Genomic DNA, 26,795 nt, shown 5'->3' with positions numbered 1-26,795 from the left:
GTTTTTTTGATCACGTTATCTATGCATGCCAGCTGTACAGCAAAGGGAAGAAACTGCTGTGTTGTGCTTGAAACCGCACACTGAAGTATTTTGATAGACTCTATTAATAAGATAATTTGTTGTACACTAGGGTATGATTTCGGTAAAGAGTCTTACTATAAATAGCATCATAATTAAAATTTTGACATCCAAGGAAGTTTAAAGGCGCGTAGGAAGGTAATGAATATCGGGGGCATGGATGACGATAGGGCAGTAAGGGGTATCCCCTTGAAACCGGGTCAATTAAGCCCAGTAGCCATTTCGGCCTGGTCCTTTTCGAGTTACCATCTCGGTTTCATCAATTTCCGCTTACTTTTATTATTATTTTATTATTGTTATTATAATCATCATTATTATTATTATTATTATTATTATTATTAAATTCAAAATACCCCAAAATTATGGCAATATGTTTATCTAATGTCGCCATTGATGCTATACAGGTATAATATAGAGTATTTGCAGACATGAAAAAAGGTCTTATTATTTTGACTTCGAGACATATTTATACATACTATTTACGATCTATTTTACAATGAAATCAAGGACAATATTAAAAACTACTGAGTACTTTAATCAGAACAGTACCTGAATATGGAACACCCGTTATAAAAGCGTTTTTCCAATCGCGATTGGTTTATTTACGATTTTAATCAATATAGATGCTTGCCTTAGGCTTAGATACAAGCACAGGCATCTGTATCATTGTTTGTCACTTAAATGTTGTTTAAAACCATTTTGGGTACATACAATGAGGTAAACAACACATCTGAAGATATTTAGTGTCTTTGATATACAAAAAAGAAACAAGGTATGTAACTCAAACTTACCCGATTTCACGGTAGAGTCCAGTTTTATGCAAATTTCTCAACCAACATATAAACAATCCATTTTTAAGTAAGTGACATGGAAAGAAGAATCAATTACCTTTAAAATTGTGTGCGATATGTTGGTATATCTATAATGTCTTTAGACAAACAAGCATAATTCAATGTCAAATTCTCGTGTTTTTCTTTAGTCGGAAAGAGTACAGCAAATTCAAATCTTCAATTTTCCCCGTGTAAACAGTACTAATGACAGTCCTATTGAAGTTATTTTATGCTTCAGCGTACAGATAAATTAATTCCATTCCTTAATATCACCATAAGACTAACACCACAGTTTAAGAAACAACCGAGCCATTATTTGTGAACATTTTATATAGTTATAGCAATTAATTTGAATGTGAATGTAAACTTAGGTGTGTGGTATGGCATAGTTTTTGTATCAGGTGTTAGTAAAGTATCACTTCTCCCTAAAGTCTCCCCACTTCTCCCTAAATTGACTGAAGGGAGAAGTCACTTCTCCCAAAAATTTCAGCCTAGTGAGAGCCCTGCTAAATATCTTCAGATGTGTTGTTTATCTCATTGTATGTACCCAAAATGGTTTTAAACAACATTTAAGTGACAAACAATGATACAGATGCCTGTGGATACAAGGGCTACCAGACAAATCGGCCCCTTACCAAATCGGCCCTTAGCTCAAACGGTTACCTTTTCGGCCCCTTACCAAATCGTCCCCATCCCGTAGACGTTTTGGCCCCTGATTACCGAGACGTTTCGGCCCTTATTTTAATATTATTTTTTTTCTTTCTAAATATAAGTAAAAAACATGTATTTTCATTTTTTTATTTTAATAGACAAAGCTGTATACATGCATACAAAGGTATAGATGAAAATAGATTTAAAGAAAATATGTGTACACTTGAAAACACATTTTTATATTATTTCTAAATATAAGTAAAAAACATGTAATTTCATTTTTTTATTTTAATAGACAAAGCTATATATATGCATGCAAAGGTATAGATGAAAATTGATTTAAAGAAAATATCTGTACACTTGAAAACATGTAAAGATTTATTCACGAGATATTTTTATAAAACGAAATAGAGTTGAAGAAGAAATGTTTAAACTTATTTTTTTTAAAATAATCTTATACATAACTATGTTGCTTATATTATGTATAATGACATGTCCATTGTCTAACATAAGTCTTGACCAAACACCTATCGCCCGCCGTAGATGGCACCAACATTTTTCAGGAACTCCTCGCAGGTGACCTTATGCGAATCGTATGAGTCCCACTCATCCATGATCCTGGCGTTGATGTCTCTGTAACGCTCTCGACATAAGTTGTACATTTTATGAAATTCAGTTATTTATATTCAAATCAGGTAAGGATGAAAAAAACTATTATTAATCTTATATTGAATACGTATGCAAAATCATACTGGCTTAAATGGTGTTTTTAGACAGATGGTCTTATGGCGAATTGTCACATTCCACAGAGGTATCAGGTGTTGGAATTGTGACACTTTGTGTTTACAAGCTTATAAATACGTCTACAAGGTTTGTTCCGACTTTCCCAACCGCTAATTCTCACACTTAAAGATTAATACCAATTATCTCTTCGCACCTCAAACAGAATATTATTTCACTTTTTTATCACACTCAATACACAAATCTGAATCAGACATTACAATTTTTAACAAAATTCCATTACACAATAAAATAAAAGTAGCACAACAACGCGTTTATAATGTCCAATACACAAAAATTTAACAGTAGCACTGCAACATGTTTAAAACAAATGGTACCCACTTTTAGAAATGATTTAATATATATACTTACGTTGTTTATATTACTCAAATCTTCTTTAATCAACTGTAAATAACATTAACAAATTAAAGACAATTATTCATTCAAACATCTTTGAATGTCTTTTTCACACCCACAACACTAACAGTTTGCCTTGCAAAATAAACGCATGGTTCAAAGACAAATTTTCTTTGAAGTCTTTAATGATCAATTAATAATTAACAGTTATAACAAATAAACTTTCTTAGATTTTCTAACATTTTATATTAAAAATCAGGGTTAACATTTATTTAGATTTTAATTATATTTTTTATATCAGTCATATCAATGTTTTTTATGCATATTTGTCTATTTGTAAATTTTAAGATTTTATTTACAACTTATTTACAGATCTCATTTACATTTATAAGACAACCTACAATGTTTTTCTTTATACTCAAGATAAAAAATAAAATAAAATTAAGGTCTCTGTTGAAAATCACTAAGGGGCCGAAACGTCTCGAGTCATTCTAATTAAGGGGACGAAATGGCAGGGCCGAAACGTCTTAGGGGCCGATTTGGTAGTAGGCCGATTTGGTAAGGGGCCAATTTGTCTTGCTCCCGATACAAGTACCTAAGAACACAATACTCTGGTGAGTACTTCAAATGCTGCTATCATTCAAAGTTGTTCACGTTCAATTGTGAATACATGGCATGTGTTAAGTTTTTATTATTGTCTGGTTGTCTGGTAAGCGTAGAGTTAGCGCCCTCGCTTCTCACCTAGGCGACCCAGGTTCATTTCCCGGCTTGGGCAGTTTGGTATGTGGTCACCAAACCGGACAAGTGGGTTTTCTCCAGGTTCTCTGGTTTCATCCACAACACAAGACCACACTCTTGCTTAAAATGTTGCCAACAAGATTGATTAATATAATGTTGTTATACATGTAACTTGTTTCACAATTGTTGTAAAATAAATATGTTTATTGAACTTATTCATGGCACGCGGGGGAATAATGTTCATGCTAATGCCACAATCACAGCATACTAGTACAGTCTGTACCTTTTTACTTAAATAGTCAAATTTTACTGACAAAAATGATAAAAAAAACAAGATGGAAATAAAATTATTAATTAACTAAAAACAAAACATGTAGCAATAATTTTATAAGGATTCATAAAATTTAATAACGAATTAAAATTTTTACATATTTAGGTACTCTGAGGACAAAAATGGCAGTCCTTGACTGTGCGGTTAAAAAGTACTTTTCATGCAGATTGGTAGTATCTTGAAAAATACCATTTATATCAATCAATTGGTCTTGAATCCTAGTATGCTGATAGAAAATTTTGTAGTTGTGGTGCAAGTTTAACTATAAATATTTCAAAAATAGTGCCGAAAGTGTTCGGATTGAGGTACCCATCCAGTATGGGTAATCTCAATAGTACATCTTGTTCAAAGAATAATGGCATAACATACCTGGTAATGTTAAGATTATTTATGACAATAGTTCAAAAACTCCAGCAGCATAGGCATTACATTCTAACAGTAACACCATTAAACCCTTCAACTTTTTGGAGGAACTGCAATGTTTTCATGGTTCCCTCTATGTACTCATCCCAGCATGTGGTTATCAATAGATCTGTAGTGCTGACTTGATTGCTTGGACAATCCTCGGTCAAAGTGACCACCTTCCTCCGCCAACTTGACACTTGCCTCTCGACTGAGGAGTGGCAGAAAGGTGGTAAAATCCTAGTCCAATTTCAGCTGCCTTGGAGTTGATGCTTTTGCTAGCCTGAATACTAAAACATCATTTGTTTACCTTACAACACAAAGCACCCTACAAAGAAAGGAGAGAATAACTTTTTTCATGGAAATATATTTATTCAGCAAAAATGGATTTTACATAACAAAGTACCAGTATGTCATTATTTAATATATATTGTATCTTACATGTGTACGTTCAACGTCATTGCATTCTAATGGTCTGCTTGTACTCAAATCAGTCTTGTGGTGTGAAAATGCTGTTTTTCATACACAGCTGCCATGCTATATAGTAGACAAGTTGCAAAAAAACTGTGATCTTTTGTCAGCAGTCTTGATTCACTGGTTTCCAGACATTTACACAAAAATTGGCTCATTCCAAGACAAAAAAATTGAACGGTCAATCTGTGAGAATGAGCTGCTTTAATATGGATACTGGATAGAGACCACATATTCACCCATACCACCTATACACACACTTTGTTAATCTGTTGTTTAATAACTGTCTCTGTGGCCTAGTGGTTAAGCGTTAAGGGTCTCTTCTAAAAAGAGCTAGGGTATAGCACCCGGACTTCCTTGTATCCCACCACTGTCTCTTCAGCGTGCTGTCCCTTCAGCAAAAACAAAGGACCCCCGTTGGAAATAAGTGCTGGCACTTTCAAGGGTTAACCTTGACCGCAAGGTCTAAAGAAAATAGATATTCCATTATTAATGTTTTTTGTACAGATAAAAGTTATTGGATTATAGTAAAAAAAATAGTATTCTATTAAATGAACCTTTAAAATATTTACAACTTATGTTTTTCTTTGACAATGATCAATTAATAGGACGAGTTGCACCATATATATATCAGCGGAGCTTGATTATGATTTTTTTTACTGCTTAGCCTCGCATATACACACTAGGAAGGGGAAGACAAGGGGTTGGCTGTGCCCCTTCTTATCGCATGTATGCAACTACGGCAAAAGGTTTAAGAACAATTTACGTAATAGTTCAATATTACAAATGTGATTCAGTCATTGTTTGACAATATTAAAAGTAAGGCTGTCTCTCAGCTCATGGGTCAAAGGCCCTTCACATAATTCTTATTCTAAAACTTATTCTTAGTGAATTGTTGCATCATTTAGACATTCACATCAGCGGAAGTTATAAATGTAACTGGATGATGGTATGATGTTGGCCATTATGTGGAAAAGATTATTCATGAATTGTGACAAGATATATGATAGAAGATTTGGATGCCGAACCAAATTTTGGACCTCATTTAATTCTGCATCAAACCAACGATAAGACCGCCCTTATCTTTTAATTTGAAACAGGTTAAATAATACATTTGAAGTCACTGTGACATGATGGCCTAACCAGTTGTGACTGTTATGTACTGACTAGGAATTTCAGTCATATTTTAGGTTCAACCTTATACCCGTATCTAAGTTTTTACGTTCAATGCAGTCTTGCAGTTTAAATTTAGAAGATTTAGCCGTGAAACTCATAGCCCCTTTACTGGCAGTTTAATCACATGATCTCATATCCAATTACTGGCAGTTTTATCACATGATCTCATACCCCATTACTGGCAGTTTTATTACATGATCACATACCCCATTACTGGCAGTTTTATCACATGATCTCATACCCCATTACTGGCAGTTTTATCACATGATCTCATACCCCATTACTGGCAGTTTTATCACATGATCTCATACCCTAATACTGGCAGTTTTATCACATGATCTCATACCCCATTACTGGCAGTTTTATCACATGATCTCATACCCCATTACTGGCAGTTTTATCACATGATCTCATACCCCATTACTGGCAGTTTTATCACATGATCTCATACCCCATTACTGGCAGTTTTATCACATGATCTCATACCCCATTACTGGCAGTTTTATCACATGATCTCATACCCCATTACTGGCAGTTTTATCGTATGATATCATACCCCATTAAAGTTTTATGGTATGAAACTTATATACCCCATTTCTGGCAGTTTTATCATATAAACTCTGAACTCAGAATTAAAATTGTTCAACAGGCACATCCTAATAAACGTTTCAAAATTTGAAACACTTCCAAGGTTGTTCTTATTCCTTTCAGGTGTGTAGAGTTTACCACACAGAATTATTGAAAGCAGTGTAGCAGACAAACAAGCAATGATTGAATTACTGTACAACACGTTTTGGGATGAGAGATTTTGGTTTCCGGCAAATCGATCGCATTCCTGGAAGTCTTTGGAGAATGTGCCAGGGAGTAAAACATATTACCCAGATGTGAAAGATCTTAACTTGGCTTTGCTGCTTGGGGTGGCTTTAATTGTAGTCCGCTACCTGCTGGACATGTAAGTCATATTGCACTTTTGATCATCATGAAATGGATCTATTCACTTGACATGAAGGTCCTGAATATACTACTTGAATAATGCTCAGTGCGGTTTCTTGTGATTAACTTTACTATTGAGTTAGAGTTTTAAAATGGGATCAAAAATAATAGTGACTGCCTACACTTCCTGAGTTAATGAACATCTACACATTTGCAGAGCATGAGTGATGTATGATTTCAGTAAGAAGGGTTTAGTGTAGAAACTGTTTAGTAACCATATTCTCATGCATACATACACAATGTTTAAAATAATATAATTCATCTTCATGCTATTTATTGCACAGCATGACTGGTACAATTCTGATATGAGATTATACACCAGTCAATTGTAAGCACGGCCCCTGAGGTCTGGAGATATACCGGGGATAGCGGGGGAAATGGGCTGTGCAATTGACTGGTGCATTACCACATAAACCAGAGCAAATAAAACCCTCTCCACTATGGTACATGTCCAAGTCCCTGTCATATAAGGCAAACCTATTTTCCATTGCAGCCTCATTGTTATACCCATTGCCAAGAAGATGGGAGTATCAAGCAGAAAGCCAAGGACAGTGGCTCCCAACACGGTTCTGGAAGCGGCTTGGAAGGACAGAAAGCCTCTAAACCACGAGGCTATGAAGGTATGCGGTAAATGAAGCTTGTCTTTTTGTTTATACAAGGTGAGTTATTGTCATTGCCCACTTGTGGTCAAGATAATGGGGAACAGGGTTGTGCAAAAACTTAAACCAATGGCCACTACTAAAAGGCCATACAAGATAAGTTAACATGTTGATACTGTTACCAATGATCTGGCCAAAATTTCTCAAAAGTTCTAAGTGTAACAAGCTTAAATAGCTTATTCTTTTAAGCCAAATTATATTAAAAAATATTTAAACGTGATTATCACGAAGATTATTTGTTTTTAGAGTCCAAAAACTCTTAAGAATATCTATTACCCAAATTATACTAAATCAAAAATAGCTTTGGCCTTTTATAAGGGACTTAAAGCTGCACTCATACAGATTGATCATAAATATGAAAAACTGCGATCTGATCTTTTGTCAGGAGTCTTATATCAGCTATCTTATTCAGATATTTACCGTACGCAAAAATTGGCTCATTCAAAGACAAAAAATACAAAAGTTGTCGAAACAGTACCGAGTAAATCTGTGAAACTTTAACATGTTTCAAGAAATCGGGGTCAGTTTTTAATACTTCTCGATCAACAACTCAAAATCCTTACGATACCATAATTTAAACCTATAACATGGGAACTCCCATAAAGCTGCAGTGATCTTCAAAAGGAGATAATTAAGCAGTAAAGAGTTGGAGCGAAAACTGATGGATCAGTCACCTAATGGGGTTAAGATTATATAAGAAATTGGAATTCCTTGTTATGAAGATGAGTTCAACTACCTAATAACCCCAAACCATATGCCGCCAGGGAAGTGCAATTAAGTACATCATTGTAGGGTCTAGCGAAGCAGACAGATATGACGGAGCGTCAGGTGGAGGTCTGGTTCCGCAGAAGGAAGGCCTTAAATGCCCCAACACCACTTGCAAAATTCAGGGAATGCAGGTACTTGTTTCTTTTCATGATCTTTTTTCTTTTGTGTTCCATGCACCTACAGTCGTTAGTGCAGGATATTTTTACGGAAAAAAAAGTATGCCGAGACATGGCACGGTATACATGTATATTCCACAATGGTCCCTGATAGATGCTTTGTTACCATTTTTCTTTCAATGGAAACAAATTTTTTAACGCTTTTTGCTGGAACTCATTTGGCACTGTTTGACGGATGTGTGAAGTAAATATAAGGTGAAAACCTTGGTAATTGAAGGACGTAGAGCGTAAACTCATGATTCTCGTTCCAATTTTCTAACGGGAACAATTAAAGAATATCACAGAATATGTTCATTTGAATAGACAAAGATACATAAGTAATAAACTGATATAATTATTTTTTTTGGATATGCCTGAATAAGGGGTGACGCTCATTGGAAAATTTCTTAGGCGAATGAAATTAACAAACAAAAGAGGAAAGTCTGGGGTGGAAGAAATATCTTGAAATAAAATGAATGCAAAAATAAGACAAAGGCTTTCATAAGCTGATAGTGTCAAAACCCTTGCTCAAGTGCCAAACAAAAGTACTACACAGCATATTATTTGAATTTCTGCACAATTCACACGTAATTATATGCAATTTACATGACAAGACTAGGAGCTTTGCTATGTGGAACTGGTTACTTGTTGTGGGTTGTTTGTCAGAGATGATCAGAGTGATCCATCGGATTTAACATGCATGGGCTTTTATTTGTAGATGAACTACAATCCCTTTATCGGTCAATCAAATGCTCGTGAATGACATCCAACGTTGTGTTAATTACCTGTAGCTATGCACTCGCAACATTTGATTTTGTTTTTTTCAGCTGGCACCTTATTATGTACACCTCGTTTTTCATCTATGCACTCGTTTACTTGTGGAAAGTAAGTTATTTGTTTTGTAAAATATTGTTTGAGGCATTTGTTAAAGCATTTATTAATGAACTATATAATATTGTAAACAATATTTAGGATTCTGCTGAGCATATGTCAGAGCTGTGAAGCTTATACTCGAAGAAAACTTTGCCAATACAGGGAATAGACATGCTGATTGGTTTAAAACCTAGGCAAATAAGGAAACAAAGTTATTGATTGGTCGGAAACATATAAAGCCTTAAGGTCATTGCAAATTGACCGTAGCCTCCAAATATTTATAAATTTTCAACTTACAGGGAATTCCATATATACAATGTACAGCAACACTAACAACTCCATGTTGTGCTAGCTTTTGTAGTGACCTGGTTGAGTGTCTGCCTGTTATGCAAAGGGTCATGGGTTCAGTTCCCACCAGGTGCAGCTTTAGTTTGGCAGTTCACAGTGTTTGAGAAAACATTTTAGGCACATTGGATCTTTTGGCTGCATCTGACGTCACCATTGTAAATAATCTTGTTCTATGAAATGAATTCATTTTGATTGAAAAACAACAACAGCAAGTTATTTTAGAGTTTAACTTGTGATAAATGATATATTTCAGTAATTTTCAGCACCTTCTGTATTTAAGTCAATTCTGTGCATCATTTTAGTCACGAATCTACAGGCACGCGCACAAAATAGAACATAAAACATTGTGCAAATGCGGATATTTTTTAATGTTAAAGATTTGACCAGGCCTAAATGATGTGGGTGAAATTCTGTCCTCTGTTCATTGCATTTACAGCAGACAACATTAAAATCAACCTGCAATGTGACACTGTCTGGCATGCTTTCCTGTACACTGTTTCATTACTGTATTAACATTATTATTTCATGTGCTTTATGGCAATTAATTGATGATATTTTTACTATTTTTAATTTTCAGTGGAAGAAATAGGTAAAAGAAACAAATAGATTTTCCTTTTGAATGGGTCTTGGATGCATTAAATTATTCTATATTGAAATTTTTTAGAAATAAGTTTTGCAAATTGATTGTCACACTTTGATCTCTTCAACAAGGTTTGTAAACTGGTATTTCAGTCTGTAAAACATCGCTGAAACATAGGGATTACTTTGTCTGGCGGCGGCACACTTTCATCTCCAATCAATTTTTGGTGAAATGTGTTCACATTGATCCCTGTCAGTAAATGACCCCTATAGATGTTTGGGCCAAAAGGTCAAGGTCATGGTGACCTTAACTATAACAAAATATGAGTGTTGAGACAAAATGTATGAAATGTCAAAAGTCAAAGTGACATTTACTTGAAAATTAAGAGAACTTTTATTTCCAATAACTGTTTTTTAACTTGGTCAAAGCTGATATACACATCAGTCATGGCCAGTTGATGCTTTTTTATGGGTCAAATGTTATGGTCATTGTGACTTTTACTAGAAAAATTATGATTGCTCCTTATAGGTGACACCTCATATTGGCAGAATTCTAGTTTCCGCTCTAGATGAAGATAATCATACAGGTATCTTTGCTATACAATCATACAGGTATCTTTGCTATCATTCTGTATTACTTATAGAATGGATTTTTCTGACTATGCTTATATATAAGTTGGAATTTTGTCTGCTTCTGAGATTTTAATGTGTCCCTTAATGGAGGAACTTAGTCCATCCATCTTATTTGTCTGGTAGACCTTTCATTACTGTTATGTCTCAGCTGAAACTTACTCATTTTCCAGCATTCATGCTCTCAGCCCACAGGTCAAGGTCAATCTCCGATGTAAGTTGGCTATCCCTCAGACAAGGCTAAATCTTAAGCATTTGTCACTTTCCTTTCACAGCTGGTGTTTTTATTCATTTTCATTGGTATGATGTATTGGATTTGTTTTTCTAAGGCAGTTGAATGTAGGTAATGTGTGCACTAACCTTGAAGTGGAACATAACCTTGAACTTTTTGTATTTCATTTTTTAAAAGCTGTATGCGTTTCAGAATGAACCGTGGCAAGCAGAAAAAGTCTGCAGTAAATAAATTTGAGTGGGAATTATTTATGACCTCATTGTTTCCTATGGCTAAAATTAGAATGGGGACACCCCTGGTGATTGACTCTTCTTTTTCATGAATAACATCTTTGAAATGACGTTAAAAAACTCGTAATTCATTTTGTTATCCCCTCTGCTTGTCGCGGTTCATTTACTTCATGCAAGCATACTTTCCTCTTAACATTATTCTCAGGACATCTCCCTGAAAACTATTCCATAACCTTTTGCACAATAACAACATGTCAAAATAGTTATTTTGAAATCTCAGAGATAATAGGAGAAACTAATGAACACAGGATTTTAATACAATACATTGTCAATTCTTGATACAATGATAACTCGTATATAATACACATGTCTAAATTAATATTATGGTACTTTGCAGGCATGTTAATACTGCATACCATAATTCATAAAAGAGCACTCATGAACCACTAAACCTTATTCTTTTAAAAATTAATTCATGTGTCTGAATCAGTTATCCAAAGCTGTATGGCTCTCAAATATTAGGATCAGTCTCAATGCATTCATGCTTGTAAGCCACACAGCCATTATTATATTTTAAACAATGGCTTTTTCTCTCTTCTAATTCAATTAACTCTGACAGAACATTTATAATTGCATAGTTATAATATGTACACAAAGAGCCTGTTTAAATACTTGTACTTTTGATTGAATCATAAACTTCATTGTATCAAACTATATTTTATACATGTATTTGTTGATGAATGAATGATTTTAATGGTGATAGATTTGATAGAGTTTTTTTTCACATTTTGGTGTGTGTGTGTTTTTGTTTGCCTTCACCAACGTTTTCTTTCACCAATGACCTTTATATCACCCCGATGACCATTTGCCATAATAATTCAGAACTTAAATGCTAGATCATACATAGAGTAAAAATTCAAACCCTGTTAAGGATTAATAAAAATAAAAGTGAATCATGAACATGTATGTTGTCTGTCCTTGTTATGTAGGTTGCATCTTTGTTCCATTAGAACAAAAATATTTCAAAGATGGTCATGGCTTTGCTATTCCTTTTGCATGGATGTTAGATGTATATGTACGAGTGCATCGTTATAAGTATACATGTTTCTGGTCCTTAATATGGCATCTATAGGAATGTAATTTAATATGGAATAATTTTGATTATGTTTTAGAAACCCTACTTCTGGAAGTCCATAACTTGCTGGGAAGATTGGCCTTATCAGGTATGTTTTATTCAAAATTGTAGATTCTTTTTCATTGAAGATTTTGTTAAGTCAATGAATATTGATGTTTTTAATAATTTGATAACACATCACATCGTTTCTTTGAAATACAAGAGTAAGTCAGAAGTGCTAGAAAACCCTCTAGTAAAAGCCAATTAACATGACGCTGAACCATCTTGATATACACAAACATAACTCTTCAACCAATGGAGAGGGAGGTACAAGTCACATGATTATGCCGGGCAAACAAATTGACAATGTTTTATATAGTTTTTTTGTGAAACAAAGTATGTAATTATTGAATCAGAATCTGATTTAGCGTCATCTCAATTATTTAGGTAATTATATGTGTAAAGGCATGTACTCTGTTTGTAACCTTTCTGAAATATGTATGAACAGCCAAGTCGGTATGTAAGGATGGCCATGGTAGTTATGTGCTTGTTTGAATGTCTATCTTCCAGCATGTGAGCAGTGACATGTACTGGCACTTTGTTGGATGGCCATGGTGATAATGTGCTTGTATTTTGCAGCATGTTTGCAGTGACATATACTGGAACTATGTTGGATGTTCATGCTGATAATGTGCTTGTATTTTGTAGCATGTGAGCAGTGACATGTACTGGCACTTTGTTGGATGGCCATGGTGATAATGTGCTTGTATTTTGCAGCATGTGAGCAGTGACATATACTGGCACTATGTTGGATGGCCATGGTGATAATGTGCTTGTATTTTGCAGCATGTTAGCAGTGACATATACTGGCACTATGTTGGATGGCCATGGTGATAATGTGCTTGTATTTTGCAGCATGTGAGCAGTGACATGTACTGGCACTATGTTGGATGGCCATGGTGATAATGTGCTTGTATTTTACAGCATGTGAGCAGTGACATGTACTGGCACTATGTTGGATGGCCATGGTGATAATGTGCTTGTATTTTACAGCATGTGAGCAGTGACATGTACTGGAACTATGTTGGATGGCCATGGTGATAATGTGCTTGTATTTTGCAGCATGTGAGCAGTGACATATACTGGCACTATGTTGGATGGCCATGGTGATAATGTGCTTGTATTTTACAGCATGTGAGCAGTGACATGTACTGGAACTATGTTGGATGGCCATGGTGATAATGTGCTTGTATTTCGCAGCATGTGAGCAGTGACATGTACTGGCACTATGTTGGATGGCCATGGTGATAATGTGCTTGTATTTTGCAGCATGTGAGCAGTGACATATACTGGAACTATGTTGGATGGCCATGGTGATAATGTGCTTGTATTTTGCAGCATGTGAGCAGTGACATGTACTGGCACTATGTTGGATGGCCATGGTGATAATGTGCTTGTATTTTACAGCATGTGAGCAGTGACATGTACTGGCACTATGTTGGATGGCCATGGTGATAATGTGCTTGTATTTTACAGCATGTGAGCAGTGACATGTACTGGCACTATGTGGTGGAACTGGGCTTCTACTGGAGCCTTGTCTTCACTCTCTGTACTGACCATAAACGCAAGGTTTGTCATAGTTTCGTAATCAGGGAAAATATTTTAGTGTTGTGTACAGAATTTTAAATGCTATAGATTCTTATATGGGAGCAGTGTCATTAACTGGCATGATGTTGCTGAGTTAGGTATTGTTTAAGGCTTGGTGTTGTATGTCATCATTGGCGGTAGTGGCTTTGTAATCAATTAGTGGCATGCAAATCCTGTGAACCTTGACCATAATTCAAAAGAAAAACAAGTTATTTATATGAAACCTGTTGTCAGAGATAACATAGACTTATGAAGCAGGGCCCATAACACAGAAAATAATTCTTTTTGAGTTATTCCCCTTTGTGACTGAGAAACCCCACTTCTTCTAAATCTCTTCACTGGCAACAAATGCATGGAAAGTCTTATGTTAAAGTGGAAGAATATTTCAGTTATATTAAGTGGCATTATGTTGTTGCACAGGGTGTCTAGTGGAGTCTTTACCATACTCTCTTTACTGCCAATTAAAGTAAAGTTCAAAGTTTCTTAACATTCAAACTGTTTTTGAATACAGAAGGTTAATTTTAACATATGATTGATTTATGTAAAAGACATGATGTGAAAATACCTAAAACCGCAGAAAGTTAGGGCCAAGCACGAATACTTACCGTCAGTAGAAAGAAATGGGTTCTTTACTGGTACAATTAAGGTCCAGTCCAAAAGTACAGAATGCATGTCTGTTATTGATTATTTCTCAGCTACGAGCACACAATGGGGCAGACAAGCGCTTTTTCAAAAAGGCAATCTATAGTTAAGTATACAGTCACAGACCAATATTAATATGAACCCACTCAGTCCGAGTGGATAAAATATTTGGCTCTGATTGATTTGTTTGGAGCAATGGACCGTAAACTCCTTTAGGGTCTCTATAACGGCAAATTTACCTCTTTCAGGACTTCAAAGAGATGGTAACTCACCACTTTGCGACGATTGTTCTGATGTATTTCTCATGGATACTCAACTTTGCACGTATAGGCACCATCGTCCTGGCTGTACATGACTCTGCAGACACTTGGCTAGCTGTAAGTTGCTACATGTATGAAATGCATTATAGTTAATGTGCTGTTAGTAATTGACAATTTTTTCTTCATCTGTAATATTTGGATTAATGGCTCAAATCTTAAATGAAATGATAATCCATGTGTCCATATTAAAAATTTGAAGTACAGGAAAACTGCGATCGCTCGAGGACGCCTGGGACCGAGCCAAAACCTCGAGGGAACCGATGTTTCGAAAGACCCGAATTTCAATTTTCCAGTCTGTTATGAAATATCTTTCAGTGTATTTTAAGTTTAAAGTTGTCAAACCGACTTTTTACTTAGACACCGATTATGTGTTGCGTTGTCGAAATCGCTCATATGTTCAAAGGCTGTCGTATACTAAATGTATACCAAATGTAAAATGTAAAAGAAATATCAATAAATTAATAAATAGAAATGTTTATTTTCACAAATTTGCCATATTGCAAAGCAAAGTGACAAGAAGGAATTCTTTTCAGAGATTCCCATGTTGTATCCATATGGTAGTGTTTATTCGTATTTTTATTACTCATTTACATTTCTCACCATTAACTTCTCATGATTATCTTCTCAAATGCCCATATCAACTACTATCGGTCATGCGTAAACAGTGATAAACAGTTTTTCACACCTTATCAAATTGCCTTTCAACTGTCATTGAAATTTTTAGAACTTACGAACATTTTAACACCTAGCAATTGTTTGTTTATTTTGGAACACGTGTTGGGGGAAAAAGTGTGAAATTATGACCTCAAGGGAGCCATAAGGTTTTGTGCATGATTTGTGTACTTGGGACCGACTATATTGCTCGACTCCTTGACATACTTAGGTTTCGATGCAGCGTAGGTATATTTTATATGAAAATAGAAGGAAAAATGTTAGGGACCAAGCTCCAACCTCGAGGGACCGCCGGTTCTCGAATGACCGCTCGTTCGAACGACCGCAGTTTTACTGTAATATAATGTTATCTACAGGGATATGCCAACAACCAAACATTTAACAAATATTTTGTCTCCCCTTAGTCAAATACTTTTGGCATGTTTGCAGGTCTGTCAGTTTGCCTGTCTGTCACTAATTTGTGTCGCATGTATCTTCAAAAGTATATAGCCAGAGTGTTTAAACTTGACAGGAATGTTTAGCATCATGTTAAGTTGTGCACTGTGGGTTTTTTGTGTAACTGTACCCAGAAAAATGCAGAGTTATGGCCCCTGGCTTAGTTTTAAAATAGTATATAGAGCTTGCACTCTGTTGTCACAGGTATCCTCAGAAATACACAAGCTAGAGTCACAAAACTTTGCTAGAAAGTAAACCAGTATGTGAAGTTTTGCACCTGGGATTGTGTGCTGCTTTATCCAATAAATGCAAAGTTATGGCCCATTGTCTTTTTGAAAGTATGGCATATATAGCATGCAATCTTGTTTCTCACAAATCTCCAGAAGAATGAGAGCCACAGTCATGAAACTCTATAGGAATGTTAATCAGCATGTGAAGTTGTGCACCTTTAAATGTTATTGTCCATGACTTACAAGTCAAAATGTTCATATTAAGCAAGTATTGATTTTGGTAGTGAATTAATAATATCTTAGTGTCTGTTTTCAAAATTTGGCTACATTTTTAACTTCAGCCGGTATTAAAAATAAAAAAAGAGTTGTGGAAGTATAATAAAATCAATGTTTTGCCATAAATACAAATTTAAGTTTATTGAAGTTGATCAAATCAAAATTTGAGACAAATGTAAATCAGCTTGGGTGCTTTAGGAGCTTCATTTGTCACTGTTCCCAGCAGAGTTAAAGTCCTTTACATTATTTAACTTACAAGAAGATTAATGATAGTTTAACATTTATCTAAAAAGGTATTTGAGTTTGGGTCCTAAACCTTCACAAAGGTGTGAGTATAGATGTGATGTGACTGCAATTGAAGCTGAGCACCTGGTGTCAAGGTTAAGGTCATTGTTACATTACCTAAAATGAAAATAGGATTTTACTTTCATTTCTTTAGGTCAAAACAAACTATAGAGATGCAATTGGGTTGAAGGTATATTTTGAGGTAGAAATTTGCTATTGCCTTTTTTTGTCCAAACTCTTTCGAAGTGCAACTGGTAATTTTAATGCACATTCGTGGGTTATAGACTATAAGACTTAGTATCCTATAAGACTTAGTATCTTCCATGGCCAAGAGTGTAAGATAGGTTAATCCCAACCCTAGCATAGGGTGTTTTGCGGAAATGAGGTTAACCTATCTTAAACAAGTGGCCATGGTAGATGCTTTTTCTCCCATCTCAGTTGAACAAAATAAAGTAAAAACATATTTTTTCGCTGGAACTCTTGTGCGTAGTGAAAATAAATGCATATAGATTTGTGGTTGTCATGGATATGCTCGCAGTGATTCAGATTATGTTTATGGTCAAATCATTCTTGAAATAGTTCTGATGTAGATTGCAGCATTATTTCTTTAATGGAGCGTAAAAACCTTCTTATGGTGCCATGTGAAGCGGGAAATAATTAATAAGGATTCTAAATATAGCCACAGGACAAGTTTTCCATGATGTTACAGACAACGGTCTTCAACAAGGGAGGTTATTGGATGATGACAATGAAAAAGGAGGTCCATACCAGTACTTGTTTAATCTTTGCCCTCGGGCAAGATAAGAATTTTTAGCATGGTCATAATTTTAGATCTACTTATCTGAGGTGGGAGAAAGTAATATCTTTCTTTTGTTTTAGACAAAGGTGGGAAATGGGGGCATCCTTGTCTTATTGACACATTTCTTGTTTTCTATCACTTTTAGCTAACATTTCTGGAAACATGCTCCCTATAAAAGAGAAACAGCAGTTTCCCATTTAAAACATTTCTGAAGTATGTTTAATCTGCAAATTAATACCTGTTTTTTAAATTGAATAAATCCTATAAACTTTGTATTGGCCTGTTTTCCAGCTGACAAAAATGTCCATCTACGTGAAGAACAAGAACGCTACTGACGGATTCTTTGTGCTGTTTCTCGTCATCTGGATTCTCTCAAGAGTTGTCTACTACCCATATGTGTGAGTAGTTCATGGCTGTGATTGTGGACGAGAGTTGTCTACTACCCATATGTGTGAGTAGTTTATGGCTGTGATTGTGGACGAGAGTTGTCTACTACCCATATGTGTGAGTAGTTCATGGCTGTGATTGTGGACGAAAGTTGTCTACTACCCATATGTGTGAGTAGTTCATGGCTGTGATTGTGGACAAGAGTTGTCTACTACCCATATGTGTGAGTAGTTCATGGCTGTGATTGTGGACAAGAGTTGTCTACTACCCATATGTGTGAGTAGTTCATGGCTGTGATTGTGGACGAGAGTTGTCTACTCGCATATGTGTGAGTAGTTTATGGCTGTGATTGTGGACAAGAGTTGTCTACTACCCATATGTGTGAGTAGTTCATGGCTGTGATTGTGGACAAGAGTTGTCTACTACCCATATGTGTGAGTAGTTCATGGCTGTGATTGTGGACAAGAGTTGTCTACTACCCATATGTGTGAGTAGTTCATGGCTGCGATTGTGGACAAGAGTTGTCTACTACCCATATGTGTGAGTATTTGATGGCTGCGATTGTGGACGAGAGTTGTCTACTACCCATATGTGTGAGTAGTTCATGGCTGTCATTGTGGACAAGAGTTGTCTACTACCCATATGTGTGAGTAGTTTATGGCTGTGATTGATTGTGGACAAGAGTTGTCTACTACCCATATGTGTGAGTAGTTCATGGCTGTCATTGTGGACAAGAGTTGTCTACTACCCATATGTGTGAGTAGTTCATGGCTGTCATTGTGGACAAGAGTTGTCTACTACCCATATGTGTGAGTAGTTTATGGCTGATGGCTGTGATTGTGGACGAGAGTTGTCTACTACCCATATGTGTGAGTAGTTCATGGCTGTCATTGTGGACAAGAGTTGTCTACTACCCATATGTGTGAGTAGTTCATGGCTGTGATTGTGGACGAGAGTTGTCTACTACCCATATGTGTGAGTAGTTCATGGCTGTGATTGTGGACGAGAGTTGTCTACTACCCATATGTGTGAGTAGTTCATGGCTGTCATTGTGGACGAGAGTTGTCTACTACCCATATGTGTGAGTAGTTCATGGCTGTCATTGTGGACGAGAGTTGTCTACTACCCATTATGTGTGAGTAGTTCATGGCTGTGATTGTGGACGAGAGTTGTCTACTACCCATATGTGTGAGTAGTTCATGGCTGTGATTGTGGACGAGAGTTGTCTACTACCCATATGTGCGAGTAGTTCATGGCTGTGATTGTGGACGAGAGTTGTCTACTACCCATATGTGCGAGTAGTTCATGGCTGTGATTGTGGACGAGAGTTGTCTACTACCCATATGTGTGAGTAGTTGATGGCTGTGATTGTGGACAAGAGTTGTCTACTACCCATATGTGTGAGTAGTTGATGGCTGTGATTGTGGACAAGAGTTGTCTACTACCCATATGTGTGAGTAGTTGATGGCTGTCATTGTGGACGAGAGTTGTCTACTACCCATATGTGTGAGTAGTTCATGGCTGTCATTGTGGACGAGAGTTGTCTACTACCCATATGTGTGAGTAGTTCATGGCTGTCATTGTGGACGAGAGTTGTCTACTACCCATATGTGTGAGTAGTTCATGGCTGCGATTGTGGACGAGAGTTGTCTACTACCCATATGTGTGAGTAGTTCATGGCTGCGATTGTGGACGAGAGTTGTCTACTACCCATATGTGTGAGTAGTTCATGGCTGTGATTGTGGACGAGAGTTGTCTACTACCCATATGTGCGAGTAGTTCATGGCTGTGATTGTGGACGAGAGTTGTCTACTACCCATATGTGCGAGTAGTTCATGGCTGTGATTGTGGACGAGAGTTGTCTACTACCCATATGTGTGAGTAGTTGATGGCTGTGATTGTGGACGAGAGTTGTCTACTACCCATATGTGTGAGTAGTTCATGGCTGTCATTGTGGACGAGAGTTGTCTACTACCCATATGTGTGAGTAGTTCATGGCTGTCATTGTGGACGAGAGTTGTCTACTACCCATATGTGTGAGTAGTTCATGGCTGTCATTGTGGACGAGAGTTGTCTACTACCCATATGTGTGAGTAGTTCATGGCTGTCATTGTGGACGAGAGTTGTCTACTACCCATATGTGTGAGTAGTTCATGGCTGCGGTTGTGGACGAGAGTTGTCTACTACCCATATGTGTGAGTATTTGATGGCTGCGGTTGTGGACGAGAGTTGTCTACTACCCATATGTGTGAGTAGTTCATGGCTGCGATTGTGGACGAGAGTTGTCTACTACCCATATGTGTGAGTAGTTCATGGCTGTGATTGTGGACGAGAGTTGTCTACTACCCATATGTGTGAGTAGTTCATGGCTGTGATTGTGGACAAGAGTTGTCTACTACCCATATGTGTGAGTAGTTCATGGCTGCGATTGTGGACAAGAGTTGTCTACTACCCATATGTGTGAGTAGTTCATGGCTGTGATTGTGGACGAGAGTTGTCTACTACCCATATGTGTGAGTAGTTCATGGCTGTGATTGTGGACAAGAGTTGTCTACTACCCATATGTGTGAGTAGTTCATGGCTGTGATTGTGGACAAGAGTTGTCTACTACCCATATGTGTGAGTAGTTCATGGCTGTGATTGTGGACGAGAGTTGTCTACTACCCATATGTGTGAGTAGTTCATGGCTGTGATTGTGGACAAGAGTTGTCTACTACCCATATGTGTGAGTAGTTCATGGCTGTGATTGTGGACAAGAGTTGTCTACTACCCATATGTGTGAGTAGTTAATGGCTGCGATTGTGGACAAGAGTTGTCTACTACCCATATGTGTGAGCAGTTCATGGCTGCGATTGTGGACGAGAGTTGTCTACTACCCATATGTGTGAGTAGTTCATGGCTGTGATTGTGGACGAGAGTTGTCTACTACCCATATGTGTGAGTAGTTCATGGCTGTGATTGTGGACGAGAGTTGTCTACTACCCATATGTGTGAGTAGTTCATGGCTGTGATTGTGGACGAGAGTTGTCTACTACCCATATGTGTGAGTAGTTCATGGCTGCGATTGTGGACAAGAGTTGTCTACTACCCATATGTGTGAGTAGTTCATGGCTGCGATTGTGGACGAGAGTTGTCTACTACCCATATGTGTGAGTAGTTCATGGCTGTGATTGTGGACGAGAGTTGTCTACTACCCATATGTGTGAGTAGTTCATGGCTGTGATTGTGGACGAGAGTTGTCTACTACCCATATGTGTGAGTAGTTCATGGCTGTGATTGTGGACAAGAGTTGTCTACTACCCATATGTGTGAGTAGTTCATGGCTGTGATTGTGGACAAGAGTTGTCTACTACCCATATGTGTGAGTAGTTCATGGCTGTGATTGTGGACAAGAGTTGTCTACTACCCATATGTGTGAGTAGTTCATGGCTGTGATTGTGGACAAGAGTTGTCTACTACCCATATGTGTGAGTAGTTCATGGCTGTGATTGTGGACGAGAGTTGTCTACTACCCATATGTGTGAGTAGTTCATGGCTGTGATTGTGGACGAGAGTCGTCTACTACCCATATGTGTGAGTAGTTCATGGCTGTGATTGTGGACGAGAGTTGTCTACTACCCATATGTGTGAGTAGTTCATGGCTGTGATTGTGGACAAGAGTTGTCTACTACCCATATGTGTGAGTAGTTCATGGCTGTGATTGTGGACAAGAGTTGTCTACTACCCATATGTGTGAGTAGTTCATGGCTGTGTGAGTAGTTCATGGCTGTGATTGCTGTGGTACAGAAGGTCTCACAAGGGCTGTATAACTGAAAGTCTCACTGGTCTGTATTACAGAAGCATTTTGGGACCATTTGGTCTTTCTGGACTATACCTTTAAGATAATAACTCTCTTCCAGGGTTCTGTACTCCACAATAGATCTCTACTACTACAGCCTCATAGACTATTCATTCAGGGATGTTTGGTTCTTAATCTTTTAATGCTAAAATATGCTATAAACTCTTAAAATACTACCCGGTATTTTACAGGGTACTGTACTCGACCACAATTGAGACGTACTATGCCGGCATCATGGACAACACCTTTGGAGCCCACTGGTTCTTCAACTTCTTCCTGTACCTGCTTCAAGTTCTCCATCTTATCTGGACCTACATGATCTTCCGCATCGTCTACAGGAAGATTGTCAAGGGAAATGTAAGATTCAATAAAAAAAACAACAACATGGGTTGCCAAGATTTAGGGGCTAATTTCTTGAAAAATAAAAAAAAAAAACAGTTAAATTAGTTTTTTATTTAAAACTGATTTCTGAGAACGACAACTCCTTCTACAAGTGACCAGGCGGAGTGAGGCTCCCACTCACAGGATGTTGATTTGGGTCATTGTTATCATACAACAAACTTTAACTGTGGACATAACTCAAAAAGGTTTGTGATAGTCAGAACAAATTTGTTACCCACATTCTCGTTAACAAACAATCTTTGTGTAGTAGTCCCACAACTCTAGCTAGAATACTTGTTGAGCTATCATTCTTGGTTAACTGAAAAAAACAGTGGACCATTGGGGCCTGTTTGAATAGCTCTAATGTAAGGTGTTGTGGTTTTTATTTCCTTGATAATTGTTCGCTTTTTACAGGTTGAAGATGTCCGCAGTGATTCTGAGGATGATGATGGAGCAGAGGCTGACACTGAAAGTGAGAACGAAGCAAAAGAAACAAATGAACTCAAAGGCAAAAATGGGACACAAAAAAAAAATGGCTTCAAGAAAAATTGGTCTGCTAAGGTAAATGGGACAAAAGAAACAGCACGTTTGAATGGAAACAATAATTGATTGACAGTTGTTTGCCTTCTACTTAGAGATTACTCATTTTCCAATAAATCCAGCCAATGCTTTATATTTTCTTTACTGATTCATTTTATTTTTCATCAATTTTCTTTATGAGGTCATATTCAAAATTTAATTGTTTTAAACTTTTGTTTGGAATAATTCATACATGAGTCCATACCATTGTCATTGAGATGGTCCATCTTTTTATGCAAATATTTTAATTTTATTTCTCTTTTACTTGTTTTGACTATCTTTTAAAGATAACTGCTATTTAAAAGATATAGATCTACAGGCGCGGTATCAAGCTTAACATTATTTTTGGTAATAGTATGTGAACCGATAATACTTTGCCTAAAATCAAAACTGTTCTTATGTGTAAGACATTATGCGTATTTTTTTGGTTTTACTTACAGATTGTATAACATGTTTTGGCAGCGTTGTATTTCATACACATGCTCTCTCTAAGAGTGTTGCATCATGTACTTGTATATAGAGACATTTTTGATATTTCTGACTAACTTTGATGGTAGAACTATTTCACTGAATTGTTAAGTACTGTCAGGTACATGTAAAATTAATCTTGACTGTGAAATTAAGATTTTGGTAAAATAACATCATCATCATTATGTTCCTTTCTATAATTATGATCTGACAGTTTCAGTTTAATATGCTGGGTTTTTTATATTAAAAGAATATAAAAATGAATGTATAAATATTTGATTTACATGTAGTAGTTACCATCATTTATTGTGATTTTATCAACTGCTTACTGTATGTATTCACTATGTAAAAGTAGATTTCCCTCATTAGATATAATTATATGTCACTTAAAAGGCTGAATTTTGTCTTCACTTTTTTAAAGTCCAGAAAATAAGAGTTTACATGATATATTATATATAGTTTAAAACATATACATACTCGTTTATAGTTTATTCCAGTCTCATCAGAAAGTGTACACCAAAAAAAGAAATTCTTGTTTGTTTGATTTGTTGCTTCTGTATCAAAAGTTTCACAAAAAAGGTGCTGATAGTTATTATTTTATTTAACTGAATTTTTGTGTTCAGTAACTGTAATATAAGTTACCCATGTCTGTAGCGTTGGGTCTCATTTGGACGTTCACTATACCATTTACTGCTAGATTTAACAGCAATATATATCAAAACACTGTGCATCATAAAGATCAAAATGTGCATTTCAAAAACATTTTACTATTTTACTATCATTTAAATTCGCCTATATCTGATCACTCATAATTTTGATTCCCGTATCAGATTCAGTTAAAATCATATAGAACAATACAAGTGTTACTATAGAAACTAGGGCAAAAATCTTATCAATTACAGCCTCCCCCCCCCCCCCCCACCCATACGTTATTGTCTAAATACTATTCTGTTATAGACTTGTACACTCCATTTATTGCATTGTGTGTCACCAGAGTGACTTATATAGTACATGTACGTAACTAATGTAATTGTCTTGTCCTACTAGTTTTGTGTTTTGCCACACCAGCGTAGAATGTTTAGTCTCTCGATGTTTGTGTTGTTGACGTCTGCCTCCACAGTCACACTTCCATTACCCTTCTCCAATTTAAGACATTCCTTTTACAAGTTTTGCAGCGATGATTATTGGTATAATATCGTGACTACCGTACAAGTCAGTTCTCCATTGAAGAGTTATGGTCCTTGAATTATGAAAAGGATAACCACTTCCAAAACACAACACATTTGAATTGAAGAATTCCAGCTGAAGATAAGGTAGTTTTTAAGCATGATGATAGAAATCACGCTAATAAAAACCCAAGTTCCTTCAGTACAGTTTTCTAACTTTGTTTTTTAGCAATTTAAGTGTTGAGTAAATCATAAGTATTTGCAAAAATAAAACTTTTGTAAAGTAAAGGCAATCTATGGTATTCTTAAAAATGGATTGGTATGTTTAGTCTTTAGACCACATTCCAATGGGGTTTACTGCTTATATTTTTATTTTGCCATCTAATGATGAGTCTTCCATGGAAACAAAATTGATCACATCCCTGTTGATTTGAATATGGGAAATGAACAGCACCTTTTACAGTGTAGAAAAACTGATTATATTAAGTTTGATATTTACAATCTAATCTAAAACGAGCGTATTGAAAGATCTTATGTAAGCAGTAACATTAGGATTATAAAGCACAGTCTATTTAAGAACTTTTAAGTCCTGACCCAAGAATTTACCTCATACAAAATAGAATAACAACAAGATGATAGGATTAGATTGATATGCATACTTAACTCTAAAGAATTGATTTGTCCTGTTTGGCAAAAGAAATAAAATCAGTGTATTTTTTCTTCATATTTTTACTTTCTGAAGGCGTTTCTGGAGAATTTTGTTTTTTAACCTTTGTAATAAAGGGGAGGTAATCTGGTTTTCATTGTACAGGGGTATAATTTATAGTTAATGTTCATAGTGGGAGGTGAGGTCCTTCCTGGCCCGACAACATCAGCAGCCTCAATCTTATGTACCTTCCTATGCCCTTGCCTTATTTGTTATATCACACGTTATGTTATAATGGCATTGTACAATTTACCACCAATTATTTTAGTAAGTGTGTTTATTCTTTTGTTAATGATTATATTTTATGGAAGTAAAGTAACCATAACAATAAAAAGTTCCACATGGAACTGGTGCCATATACATATATATGTATCTCTTGTTCATTTTTGTTGTAATACATGTAAAACACACCAAAATTTGGTGCATTATTATAAAAAAGCTCTATATTGTTCATATATTGCCTAGTAATGTTGTGCCATGTTAAATCTTCAGATTGCTCCTATGTCATGTTATCACTGTCCATATCTTGTCAGCCATGTTGTGCATTTACTTTTATTTTATATATTAATATTCATGAAGTACCTTTGCATACTTTTGTTTTGTACACATTACAGTAAGGCCATGCCAGGTAGATACCATATATGTTAAGTGTAAACAGGGGGATAAATTTTAAGCCATATATGTTAAGTGTAAACAGGGGGATAAATTTTAAGCCATATATGTTAAGTGTAAACAGGGGGATAAATTTTAAGCCATATATGTTAAGTGTAAACAGGGGGATAAATTTTAAGCCATATATGTTAAGTGTAAACAGGGGGATAAATTTTCAGCCATATATGTTAAGTGTAACCAGGCGTATAGATTTTCAGCCATATATGTTAAGTGAAACCAGGCGTATAGATTTTCAGCCATATATATTAAGTGTAACCAGGCGTATAGATTTTCAGCCATATATGTGAAGAGTAACCAGGCGTATAGATTTTCAGCCATATATGTTAAGTGTAACCAGGCGGATAGATTTTCAGCCTTAAACTGGAAGAATTTTTTTACCCAAACCATTTATTGAAATAACAAAGATATGAGTCTAGAAATTTATCATAATTATACAGACAGAAGTTCATTTGTTTAAGTTGTTAGAACCTGTCAACTGATATGATGTTTTCTTTTTGATATTCAAATTTTAATTTAAATTTAAATTGAAAATTGCAGCTATCATGGGCATTGAATAATATTTGTTGTTGTTTTTATGGGACTTTTTTGTTTTATTCCAGACTGGGAGTTTTTAAATATGAACATGAGGTTCAACATTGCATCACTTAGGTATGGCCAAATAGGAAAATTATGATCCTTCAAAAAGTAATATAGCAAGGTATCAGACATTGCACGTTTCCAAATATGTGTTCAGTGCTAAAAAGGATATATAATGAAAAATAAGTTATTTAATTTATATAAATACACATTCAGGCAAATTTTAATAAAAAAAGTGTCAGTATATTCTTTAAACATATGTCTATTCTATTTGTTTATTATTAACACAATTATATGGCATAATTGTGCAATTCGGATGCC

General features: G+C 35.9%; 1 protein-coding gene across 3 annotated transcripts; it reads left to right on the top strand.

Annotated features, from left to right (window-relative positions):
- The first annotated feature begins 140 nt into the window (after positions 1-140).
- LOC128232150 (ceramide synthase 2-like) lies at positions 141-26,294 on the top strand. 3 transcript variants are annotated; one of them, XM_052945556.1, is made up of 13 exons: positions 141-216; positions 6,526-6,766; positions 7,301-7,427; positions 8,259-8,365; positions 9,217-9,274; positions 10,719-10,776; positions 10,993-11,033; positions 12,454-12,504; positions 13,932-14,024; positions 14,933-15,061; positions 17,993-18,099; positions 22,118-22,283; positions 22,722-26,294. In XM_052945556.1, exons 2-13 carry the CDS (start codon positions 6,582-6,584, stop codon positions 22,914-22,916), a joined length of 1,317 nt encoding a protein of 438 aa, XP_052801516.1. In that variant the 5' UTR covers positions 141-216; positions 6,526-6,581; the 3' UTR covers positions 22,917-26,294. The 3 variants fall into 3 exon arrangements, with proteins under 3 accessions (XP_052801516.1, XP_052801507.1, XP_052801525.1); XM_052945547.1 differs by lacking the exon at positions 141-216 and adding an exon at positions 1,560-3,310; XM_052945565.1 differs by lacking the exons at positions 141-216; positions 10,719-10,776; positions 10,993-11,033 and adding an exon at positions 1,560-3,310.
- Positions 26,295-26,795: the final 501 nt, after the last annotated feature.

This window comes from Mya arenaria, chromosome 1 (genome assembly GCF_026914265.1).
Source record: "Mya arenaria isolate MELC-2E11 chromosome 1, ASM2691426v1".
In the NCBI taxonomy this organism is placed as follows: Eukaryota; Metazoa; Mollusca; class Bivalvia; order Myida; family Myidae; genus Mya; species Mya arenaria.
The sequence above is the reverse complement of the archived record's forward strand: the minus strand, read 5'-3'. Positions and strand labels throughout refer to the sequence as shown.

Excerpts from the sequence above, each read along its gene's own strand:
- LOC128232150 (XM_052945556.1), top strand. The coding sequence starts at position 6,582 with ATGATTGAATTACTGTACAACACGTTTTGGGATGAGAGATTTTGGTTT. Across the intron at positions 6,767-7,300 it reads GTCCGCTACCTGCTGGACAT|CCTCATTGTTATACCCATTG; the intron begins GTAAGTCATATT and ends TTTCCATTGCAG. Across the intron at positions 10,777-10,992 it reads AGATGAAGATAATCATACAG|CATTCATGCTCTCAGCCCAC; the intron begins GTATCTTTGCTA and ends CTCATTTTCCAG.